Source organism: Panthera leo, chromosome B1 (genome assembly GCF_018350215.1).
Source record: "Panthera leo isolate Ple1 chromosome B1, P.leo_Ple1_pat1.1, whole genome shotgun sequence".
NCBI classification, from domain to species: Eukaryota; Metazoa; Chordata; class Mammalia; order Carnivora; family Felidae; genus Panthera; species Panthera leo.
In genome coordinates this window covers 46,736,143-46,748,498 of record NC_056682.1, presented here as the reverse complement: position 1 = coordinate 46,748,498, position 12,356 = coordinate 46,736,143, and the positions used below count along the sequence as shown (strand labels likewise).

Below are 12,356 nucleotides of genomic sequence, written 5' to 3'. Positions count from 1 at the left end.
GTTTAAAAAAATTAAAAAAATCAGTAATTGCTGTTCTCTAAGTATCTGATTCCAGGGGCAAAAGTGTCAATCCTAGGACTGCGGAGCCATCCATTAACAATATGTGGATTGAAATTTGGGGAATCCATCGCTGTGTCCTTTGGGTGACACTACTGACCTATCTCTCTCTACCATGTGGTTCTAATGATGATCCCCTGATAACTACTATCTTTTTGAGTTAGCAATGAAATGCTAGAAATCTATTCAAGATCATTTTAGTTTCCATTTATTGTGTTGTGTTTCAGTAAGAAATTAGTGATTTAGATGTAGTATATTAAACACATAGTCTTTACTGATGGCATATTTTCCTGTATTTGTTCTTAAATGTATGTGATTGCACTATTACAACATGATTCTTCCAAGGAATAGGGAAACAAAAGTCATAAGTAGCAATACACACTAAAATTAAAAAACAAAACAAAACACTAAGCTAAAAAAAAATGAAACTAAACAAAACAGCCCTGAGGCATTTTAGAATATCTAGAAGAAAGGCTTTGTTTTATCAGAAGAGTTGTCAATGAGATTAAGAAGTCACTATATTTTGAGAATTATTTTGTTTAGGAATTACAGGGATCTGATCTTTTTTTTTTCTTTGGAGTTCCTGAAGTATCTTAAAGAGATTCCTTAGTAGAGAAAGATGAAGACAAAGTATTTGTCATTGTTCAATTCTGGTTGGTATGGTAAAACAAAAATAAATATTATTGAGGGCCTACTGTATGTAAGGGTCTATTCTAGCTTGTTGGGATACATCAGTAATTAGAAGACACAGATCTCTGTTCCAGGGCTTACATTCTGGCAGGAGTGGAACAAGAAATATATAATAAGCCTTATAACTAAGTGAATTCTATAGAAGACTAGTAGGTGGTAGGAGCTGTGAGAGAAAAACAGAATAAGATAAAGGAAGTTGGGAAAGGTTGCCACTTATCAGGAGTAGTTAGCATGGTCCTTATTGAAAAGATAGCCTTTGAAATTAAAAAAAGGGAAGTTGCAGACATCATTGGGGTGCCTGGCTGACTCAGTTGAGCATCCGACTTCGGCTCAGGTCATGATCTCGCAGTCTGTGGGTTCAAGCCCTGTGTAGGGCTCTGTGCTGACAGTTCATGGCCTGGAGCCTGCTTCAGATTCTTATGTTTCCCTCTCTCTCTGCCTCTTCCCCACTGTGTGCGCGTTCTCTCTCTCTCTCTCTCTCTCTCTCTCTCTCTCTGTCTCTCTCAATAAAAAATGTAGATGTTGTTAGGAAAATTTTACTCTATCCTTCAAGTTTCTTCTAACTGGTCTAAGAATTATATTTACTTGAAACAAATTAATGGGGGAGGGGGGAACCAAACACTTCACACATACGGAGGCCCAGTAATAGAGTTGGAACCCAAAGAGATGGCCAAGGCATGCACCTTTAACACATCTTAAAGAAACATAAATCTGTAAGGAATTGATGGAACAAAGAAATCTTATGTTTAGGAGCTTCAAATAGTAAGGAAAAGTAGCAGTATTTATATTGGCTTCTTTGGACCTGAATTCTCTATTTCTGACCATAAGGATGTCTCTATTTTCTGGTTTAGGGAGGGTACTTTTGACATGGGAGTTTTATTTCCAACTTTCTGGAGACAGAGGAGTCTCAGAGTGTTCCTCTCCCACTGGTTGTTTCTTAAGTAACTTTAATTTAAAAAAAAATCAATATGCTTACCTCAGGCCCCTACAATATCAAATAAGAACATTGTAGGCAGAGGGAAAAGCCCAAGCACACCCTCTACTGTGGAAGAAGCCACTGGGATTGTACAAGAATGCATATATATTTGACAAGGAAAATATATGGGAATGAGGAGTCATGTGAGGGTTCTGATCAAAGCATGAAATTATATGACTTAGACTTTCCAAGCCATCACTCTGGTTTCCATCACGAGCCCAAGGAGAAAATAGTTGTGAGGCTAGTAAATTATTTGTACCCGCAAGATATTGTGTTTGCTTTGATCATTCTAGTAGCAGTGGCTGTATTAACAAACAGGTCTAATTTGAATATATCCTGGAAGGAGAGCCACCAGGATTTCTGGATAAGTTGAATTTGGGATGTGAGAAAAGTCTGTCAACAATGACTCCAGTCTTCTTGATCTGGCTTCCTAGAACGATAAAGTTGCCCTTAACTAAGGTTGAAGAGAATTTGGTTAGAATGAGTAAAGGGTAGGGATTGTGTGTAGTTGAAGATGAATGACAGTTAAGACTCCTAAGTGGAGAGATGCCAAGTCGAGATGTGGAGTTGCATCTGAACATCTGTCATTGGTGAACTAAGTGAGAAACTGAGAAGGTAATAGGTCTTTTTGCAAAGGGTCTCTGTGCTACACACTCTTCGTTAATTCTGTGGATGAAATAATCATTGGTCAAGCCAACTGACTTTATTTGCTTTTTAGCATGTAAAGCTGTGCACATACTTTATCCAGCAAACATTTCCTACCAGAGGAAATACTTGACCTTTAACATTGAATAAAGTGCTCACATCCCATCCAACGGGCAGAGGATTAGAGCACAGAAGGCAGAAAGGTGATATCATTCCTGTTCTTATCAGTGCTGAGGCAGTGTGTATTTGCTCTTAGCAGTGCAATTAGTGAGTGGATAACAACCACACACACACACACACACACACACACACACACACAATAAGTAAAACCAAACCTCATCATAAACAATGGATTTGTATTGGCTCTCTAACCCCCACATACCTATCATTTGATGACATATTTCTCTAACATAAATACCCAACGAATAAATACTCTTCATTGAGAGTACTTTCTTGTCCACCACTGGGTTCAGGTGTAAGGGTTATCCTTATACAAAGTGTAATACTGAAAAAGGGTTAAAACAACAGATTTGTAAATCTCAAACTGCTCACAATCTCATGATCTCCTGAAGTCAGTGGTTTCATTAAAAAAATGTTACTTTCTAATTATGGTCCATAGGCATATGTGATGTTTGGATGTTATGCGAATATGGGTAGAATTTGATATTTAAAATTTTTCACTTAGCTTTATAAGATGCTGGATGCTTTATGCTCATTTGGGTTTTGGTTTTTGTCTTTTTTTGTTTGGTTTGGTTTTAAATATCCCATCCCAACCCATGAATTTTCTAGGTAACCAATGTGAACAACCTGATGGTTAGTCCACTGCACCTTTGTGTGTGGTGTTTGTTATATATTAAAGAGCACATCAAAAGAATTTTCTCAAAAACTAGATTTGAAATGTGATAGAAATACCCCCAGAGTATACATAATGTGTGTCCTTTTAGGATCTTAACACATTTCTCTGTAGCTAGACTGAATAGTGAGTATCTCTCCAGGCCTACAGATACAGGTGTCATCGTTCTTTTTAAGATCTACACAATATTCTTTGTTATTAATTTATCATGACTTTTAGTTTTTCCTCTACTGATGGACAATCAAGATGGTTTTACTTTTTTGTAACGTCATTTTATACTGACGTTTTTGTACTGCTCACTAAGCACTTTATGCAGTGTGTGGCATAGACTAACCACACAGTAAATGCTAGCTATTATTGACAGATTTGGCATGATAAGTGCCGAAATTGGAGACCATTTCTCTCTATCTCCTAAGCCTGTACTCCAACATGGTTGCTAGAACTCCCCCCATCCCCCCACAACTTCCCCCTTCTCTTTCTCCTCCTCACTCTCCATTCCTCCTTCAGTAACAGCTAGAATGCTTCTGAGTCTTAAGCTCCTCTTTGAATTTGAGACCAATGTCTGACCTTATGATGGATGTTTCCATATATATAATATTTCACTCTAAACTTTTGATTTGAAACACAAATTTGAGTTGTTCCTCCAAATTTGAGTTGTTCCTCCAGTGCTAGTTCTTCCCTAAATTAAAAGATAACTGTATCAATATTACCAATATTCCTTTACTCATTTGTGCCTAGAACTCACCATCCTGTACCCTTTTAATGCCTTCACCTCCACATCCAGTTAATCACAATAATATGTGGATTGGATTCCTCCTTTGTCCCTCAGATACCTTTTTATCCCCCATTTATCCTCATTTTTTCCTAATTAAAATACTTATGACCTCAAACCTAATGACATGCTTCTGTCTGTATCCTGTCAAATATATCCTACTGTATACCAAATTAAGATGTTAGAACATGCTTTATGAGTATCATTTTCTATCTAAAACAAGCCAAAATTCACCTTTTAATCTACAGATTGGAAGTCACCAAATCATGGCATTTTTTGAGGAAGAGACATTACACTAGAACAAGGCATCTCTTCTGTGGAATTCAACATGGCCGTGGTCATAAGTGGTGGTTTGGGTACATCTGACTGTGTGATCTTCACTTCTCCCCAAGGGAGATGTTTAAGTCTTAGATCACTTAGATTTTGAGTATGTTCTTCCCAAACTTGTGTTAAACATTCTATCCACAGATTTTTCTTAATTTTTCCTTTTGAAATACCAGAATAAGTCTCATTTCTCTGAAATATAATTTTCAAGTCCATGCAGAATACTACTGTATCATGGATCCCATTCTTGGATGCAACTTCTGACTTTTATGTTGCTAATATAACAAACTTTCTAGTTCCTTGCCATTCTTGGTCAGCCCATTATGAATGTAGTAAAAATCCTCTTAAAATATAGACTTGAGCATTGAAAACAGTTGTCTAATTGAGAAATAATTCATTAATTCACCAGTATCTGTTTGAATACTGTTAAAAAATTTATTTGAGTAAATTTTAAAGATCTTATTGGCTTTATTCAAAGATTTATGAATCAGGCAGCATCCAATCTAGCAGATAGAAAGGAGCTCTAAGAAGCTGTACAAAATGAAAGGTGTGAGTTAGTAGGCAGAAGGGAGTATGAACAAAGAAATTACACTAGACAAAAAAGCTGGTTGGCTATTTCAAGGTCACATTCCCTTAGGGGATAATAGGGATCTATCAGAGAGATTACCTAACTCATGCTGGTTAGGTGCTATTTATTTATTTATTTATTTATTTATTTATTTATTTATTCATTCATTCATTCATTCATTCATTCATTTATTTTTAAGGAGGCTCCACACCCAGCACAGGGCCCACGGGGGCTTGAACTAAAGACCCTTGAGGTCAAGAGTCATATGCTTAACGAACTGAGCTGCCCAGGCATCCCTGAATAGGTGGTTCTTGATTGACTGGTTTAAAATGCCATTTCTGGGAGAACCAAAACTAAGTCTCAGTTTCGTGGCTTGGTGCTTAGCTTAGTGACTCTATTTTGAGCCTGGTGTCTTGTATTTAATGGTACTTACCTTGTACAGATTTGGTATGTCAAATGAATAAAGAAACACAAGTACTAACGTTCTGAAACTTAGGAGAGACTACAAATATAGATGTTAAATCTAAAAATGGATATAGTTTGCAAAGTAACTACAATTGTCATTAAAGAGATCCTTCCAGGGGCGCCTGGGTGGCTCAGTCGGTTGAGCGTCCGACTTCAGCTCAGGTCATGATCTCGCAATTTGTGAGTTCGAGCCCCATGTCGGGCTCTGTGCTGGCAGCTCGAAACCTGGAGCCTGCTTCGAATTCTGTGTCTGCTTCTCTCTCTGCCCCTCCTCCACTTATGCTCTCTCTCTCCATCAAAAATAAGTAAAATATTTTTTAAAAATTTAAAAAAGAAGAGATCCTTCCAGTTTTAGTTTCGTGAAGAGATTCTTTAGTTTCAGGTGTGCTGTTCAGTCCCACATGAAATAGGAGCGAGACTTCTCAGCAGGAGTTTTAGATCTTGGTGGACAGGCCTCCACATTTTAGATCCAACTGTTGGCAGCACAAGGTGATACATATTTCTCTAATCATGAGCTATGTAAGTTAGAGAAGATTCCTTCTTGCTAATTCAGAATGACTTCTCAACACCAACTGTTAGAGTTGTCTACTGATGGTGATGAATGGGAACAGAATTTGTCACCCAAAAATATGCCTCTTTGGCATAAGATTCTTTTAGGCTGATCGTTTTTTTTTTAATTTTTTTTTAATGTTTATTTATTTTTGAGACAGGGAGAGACAGAGCATGAACAGGGGAAGGTCAGAGAGAGGGAGACACAGAATATGAAGCAGGCTCCAGGCTCTGAGCTGTCAGCACAGAGCCCGACGCGGGGCTAGAACTCACGGACCGCAAGATCATGACCTGAGCCGAAGTCAGCCGCCCAACCGACTGAGCCACCCAGGCGCCCCAAGGCTGATCATTTTTTTAACAAACAGCTCAGAAAATGGAAAAGTTACCTTTTTGTAAGAGACATTTATGCTTAAAAGGGAAATCTCCATTTGTGAGGGTGTTTCCTTCTCTGTACCAGGAAGGGAAGGATGACTTAAATCTCTATAAACTCTGATCTATGTAGAAGACAATAACATAAATCTGTATAACAACCTTACTCCTGTTCAGTGTGTTTTTCCTGGTAACCTCCCATAACTGTGTCATCCCCCCCCTACTTCCAATATCTTTTTGTCTTTAGCTAAAGATGTTGTTTATGGGCGTAGCTTGGGCCATTTTGGAGAGTTGCTCAGTTTTCCTGAGTCTCTCCCATGTGTATAGGAGCTCTACACGTTGTTAAACTTGTGTTTGTTTGTTTTTTTTTTCTCCTGTTAATCTTTTTATTACAAGGGTGTCTTAGTCAAGAACTTGAAACAGTAGAGCAAGTTATTCTTCTTCCCCCACAGTGGCCAGGTTGGATGAATTTATGTATCTGCTAAGTTTACTGGCCATAGATGATTCAAGATACGTAATTGGTATTCATCATCAGTTACCAATGGGACGTGTGTGAGAGGTAGGTTGGTCACATTTGGTACTGCCACCAGACTAGTCTCCCTGAAGCACAGATTGAGTTGGGTCACTCATAAGGGTGGTTTACATGGAGCAGAATTTGGCTGGAGAGGTGGAAACTTATCGAAGAACTGGAGCATTTTAATTTGATTTATGTCTTTGTAGCAATATGATTCTTCCTCCAGTGTTGAACTCCCTCTCAGAGTGATCCAAGAATTTATTTTTCTCCATTATTATAAGAGACAGTTGTTAAGACACAAAACTAAGGGTTTTTCTTTACCCACCCCCCCCCCCCAACCTAGAAGATCCTAGAAGATACTGATTCAAAAACACCACTCATAGGAGCCATGGTTGAATTAATCAATTAGTGTAGGATGAGACATAGGAACAGAAACAAACATTTTAATTATTTTCTTCTTTAGGCAGTCAGACTGTTTTTCTGACATCTGAGGCTCAAAGTGTAGTGAACACAGGGTTGCTGCGAGTAGAGATTCAGACTGGTTATTTGTGCTGCATCCAAATGTGGGGAGAGTGGGAGGGTTTTGTGAACACTGGCCAATCGATCGGCTGCCTCTAGAGACCTGGCTTCAGTTCACAATATAATCATATCTAGATAATGACCCTTAAGGGAAAGCTGAGTTCCTTTATCTTTGCCTGTAATAAATTACGCATATTTATATTTAATCACCAAGACATCAATGTCAAGTTCCTTGTCAAAAACCTGCTGGGGGGGGGGGGAGGAAAGAGAAGAAAAAAAAAAAGGATATCTCTGGAAACCCCCACAGAACCTTTCTACTCCAATTTCGTGTGAACCTTCCCAAAGAGCCAAAGTTTGGTGTGGCTTCTGCTCATTGTCTAGGCTTCCCCTGGGCCATCCAGCATACTCTTTAAGCCAGAATCTCTGGTCAGTCCTCTTTTCCTAACTCTCCCTCAGTCTGTCATCAGAAAGGTGTGGTTTTTTGTTTTATCAGAAAGTTTTATCACTTATGCATCAACATCTATTTCTATTCCCATCATTTTCTCCATCCTCACTACCAGTTTCTTGCGTTGGGCACCATTTCATGGCTCGTGTCACTGAAACAGCCTCCGGACTGGTCTCCCAGCACTCATTCTGGCACATTGAAGGCCATTCTTCATCTGGAAGAGTGATCTTCTTAGAAGTAACTTGGGAGGCACCGCTCCCCTGCTTAGACTTTCTGGTGGCTTCCTGCTGACTTTGCAGTGAAATTAATACCACATTCTTCAGGGGCCTCCAAGGGCTCCCCTCATGCCCTGTGGCTCTTCTTAGGTCTTTCTTCTTCCTTCTCACTTTGGTTGTCCAGTGCCTGGAACACACTGATCTCTGTCCTGCCTCAGGACCAGAGTGGTCTTTTCTCTGCTTTGAATATCCTTCCCTAACTGTGCATAACAGTTTCCCTCTGCACTATTTTGCAGGTCTCAGATAGAGGCCACCATTTCAGAGAGGTGGTTCTGATCAGCCTATTTAAAATAGGTCTTTCCAATACTTTTGACCCTGTTCGCCTCTATCTTGTTTGTTTCCTTCAGGTAATACATCACAAACTAATTAATTTTTTATCTACTTTTGTTTTGGTCTTTCTCCCGTGATAGAATATATATTTCATGAGATAAGGGACCATGCCAGTCTTGTTCATTGTTGTTTTTCCAAGCAGCCAGCTTGGTGTCTGAGCACTGTTAGTGCCCAATAAATAAATATTTATTGGTAATCATTACCACTGAAGTAGTCTTTCTATGCTCTTACCTGTAGGTTGGAGCCAGAGATGAGACTGAATTTAATGGTATGCCCCTATGAGAAAGCAGGGCTCTGTGGTGCAATCCTAGTACAGTTTCTTTTTTTTTTTTAATATTTTTAAAAGTTTATTGATGTTTGAGAGAGAGGGAGACAGCATGAGCAGGGGAGGGACAGAGAGAGAGGTTACACAGAATCCAAAGGAGACTCCAGGCTTGGAGCTTTCAGCACAGAACCCGACACAGGGCTTAAATTCTCGAACTGCGAGATCATGACTGGAGCTGAAGTCGGATGCTTAACCGATGGAGCCACCCAGGTGCCCCCTAGTACAGTTTCTTATGCAGATGTCACATGCTGCATGTTCAGCCACAGTCTGCTTGGTGGATAGGTGGTGCCAGTATGGCATGATTTGTACAGGGATCATCCCAGTACTTGTAACGGTTTTCCTTGACTTAATTGATATGGGTTCTAGCATTCCAAAAACAAAAATGTATCGAGATACTATGTGTGTTTCACCATGCCAAGTTCTTTGCCTCCTTTATAACCACCCTTTGGGAATGGTATTATTATCACCATCTTCGTGGAGAAGGTGAGGCTGACAGAGGTTGGATAGTTTGCCCAGTGTTGATGTAGCCAGCAGATCCTGGATTATAATCGGCCATTCTGATGTCAGTTCTCGCTATCTTAATGCTAATACATACATTTGGTATAAATAAAGGGCCTCCCTTTTTGTTGTATTTTATTACTATTTTTTAATTTTTTAAAGTTTATTTATGAGACAGAGAGCCAGCATGAATGGGGGAGGGGCAAAGGGAGAGAGAGAGAAAGACACACACAGAATCCAAAGCAGGCTCCAGGCTCTGAGCTGTCATTACAGAGCCCAGCTCGGGGCTCAAACTCACAAACCATGAGATCATGACCTGAGCTGAAGTTGGACATTTAACTGACTGAGTCACCCAGGTGCCCTAAGAACCTACCCTTTTAAATTGTTTTATTTTCACTGAGGCAGGGGTGTTGTGGTAGTAACATTCTCAGTCACCACACAATATTTCAATAATTTCATTGGTTCACTCTCCTCTGTGACGGAGAAATACATTGAGAAGAGACAAACCCTGGGGCCCCTGGGTGGCTCAGTTGGTTAAGCATCCAACTTCAGCTCAGGTTATGATCTCACGGTTCATGAGTTCAAGCCCCATGTCAGGCTCTCATGCAGAGCCTGCTTTGGATCCTCAGTCTCCCTTTGTCTCTGCCCTTCCCCTGCTTGCTTGCATGCTCTCTTTCTCCCTCAAAAATAAACATTTAAGGTTAAAAAACAAAACAAAACAAAAACAACCTGAGAAGGTGAATGCAGAGAAAGCAGGCTAGGTGGGAAGGTAGGTAATGCCGTGATGGGTAAAATCTCCTATCATCTATTTTACTGTCAGCCTTAATGTTCATTTTGGTGGTTATGAACTTAACAGTAATAATTGCCCCTGTATCCCTAGGACAGAACCAATATTTGTTTCCGGAATACCTTCAAAATGAGTTTCCTGAGAGATGGACAAGATAGCTGGTATATGTTTTCCTTAAATTTAGTACTATTTTCGGAATTCAGTGAAATAAGCCTTCTGGTGTATCATACGTAGGTATGTGCTACACACGGTGACTTTATATGGAGAGCTTCTCATTTAATCTCCATAACATAAGGTAGGTAACTGTTACTCCATTATAGAGTGATGCGGTCAGATTCACATAAAAATTTAGGCAATTGGATATTCCAGATATTCCAGGCAATTGGATACATTAATATCCAGCAAGGTAACCTGCTTGCCCTGCTGCTTTGTGGTGCTCCCCATGAAAATACCGCTGATCTCCTCAGTAGCACTGTGGTGGGGCCAGTGAAAAACGACAAAGGTGTTGAAGACCCACACTTTGCTTGCCTGTCCTTGTTCGCCCTTTTACTAGCAGTGAGACCCTGACACAGTTGTACTTCTGCGGTGGCTGAGGCTTCTGATGATAAAGTGGAGATCATCAGAATCTAAGAGCGGTTCCAAGAACCAAATGAAATAGCATGTGTAAAACCACGGTACGCCAAGGGGAGGTGACCAAACGGTGTTTCCTCACCATGGTCTCCACTGTTGGCATTGATATCTCAGGTAGGAGTTGCTCATGGCCTCCCCTGGCTCTGGTCCTTCCTGCTGCTGCTGTCCCTCATGCCTTTCTGCAGCTTGGGGATCGCACGGGGGACCAGCTGACTATTTCTCAATGCTTCAAATGTCATTCTGCTGCTTTTTCTAGGCAGTAATTTACCTTTGACAGTGATGGATTATTATTCAGCTTTGATTCATAGCAGGGTTGCCTTATAAGGACGGAGTGGCATATCAATGAGGAGTGCTGCTGTTTTAAATATGGGAAATATTTTCAGTAATTTCCTAATTAGCATGAGTAGATAGAAAAGCCATTTGCTGAGCTCGGTGAGGAGCACGTTCTAAGTCCTGTATGCATACATGTGGTTCAAATTCCTCTGCGGTGGTGATTCATCCAGCAGACACTGTCTAATGGGATCCATCCCCTAAATACATAACCTAGTGCCCGGGTTGAGGACAGTGAGCTACAGGTTCCATCCAGGTACAGGTGCTGACTGTGAGTGTGGCCCAAAGAGACATTTGAAATCTTTGTCTGAGTGTCTCTTTTTGATAAATGTGAAAATGGTCTTTGACCTTTCCTACTCCATGGGAAACTTACAAGGATTTGACTCTGAAAAAAATCCGAACTTAGAGTCAAATATAACATTATTCACTTGGTTTTAGTTTAATCATCGTTAACTGGCTTTGGTCTCATGCAGCAAACCAGTCATAGTCAGAATGTGTGTGATGTGTCGTGAGGGAATCGGGTAAGGAAATCTAATTAAATAATATGTCTATCTTTAAAGCTAGAAAAAAAATGCAAAAACTAGGGGAAACAAAAAGAAACCCAACCCCGTACTTCAGTGAATTCAGTGTCATTATTCATATGTAAGTATCACACATTGCCAATTTGTCCAGGAAGAGGGTGCCAAGAGTGTTGTCCTTCTATCAAAGGAAGAATCCTTATCTTCTAATGTATCCTGTGACTGCACAGTTTAGGGAACCAAGGCCAAGAGATGTGGAGTGACTTTCCCTGGATCATACAACTGACTGTTCATAAGGTTGGATCCTGAGTCTTAAGACTCCCAGCACAGGACTCCTGCTTACAACTGGACAGTGACAGAATCCTAGTCATACTGTCCAACCTCAGGTCATAATGTCATAACTGAGATTTAGGAGATGATTTTTATTATGCTTAATGCCTTAAGCGATTTTGGTCCAATTACTCCTCTTATCAGAAGGTAAACATTTTCAGAGTCTGTGGAACCTCGCCATTGCTGCCCCTCTTGTAGAGGACCGCTGCACAACATCCGATGCGTATACCTTTTGAAACTAAAATGGTACTTGGCATTATGAGTAATTTTATGTGTCAATGTGGCTGGACAATGGCCCAGATATTTGGTCAAACATTCTTGATATTTCAGTGAAGGTGTTTGTTTTTTGGAATGTGATTAACATTTATTTATTTGTTTTTAATTTTTGAAGTTTATTTACTTATTTTGAGAGAGTGAGCAAGAGTGAGCATGCATGAGCTGGTGAGAGGCAGAGAGAAGGAGACAGAATTCCAAGCAGGCTCCATGCCATCAGCACAGAGCTCGAACTCACAAATTGTGAGATCATGACCTGAACCAAAATCAAGAGGCAGACCTCAATCTGATTGTGTCACCCAGGGGCTCCTGGG

At 40.1% G+C, this 12,356-nt stretch overlaps 1 protein-coding gene across 5 annotated transcripts in view; it reads left to right on the top strand.

The window, feature by feature from the left end:
* UNC5D (unc-5 netrin receptor D) overlaps positions 1–12,356 on the top strand; it is a 547,712-nt gene that overhangs the window by 242,338 nt on the left and 293,018 nt on the right. For 3 of the 5 annotated variants that reach the window (XM_042934910.1, XM_042934909.1, XM_042934907.1), the window contains exon 1: positions 10,053–10,122. The exons of the other annotated variants lie outside the window; for them this stretch is intronic. In XM_042934910.1, the coding sequence (XP_042790844.1) occupies positions 10,107–10,122 (16 nt within the window). In that variant the 5' untranslated portion in view covers positions 10,053–10,106. Of the gene's footprint in view, positions 1–10,052; positions 10,123–12,356 lie in introns of those variants that run through there. 5 annotated transcript variants of the gene reach the window in all.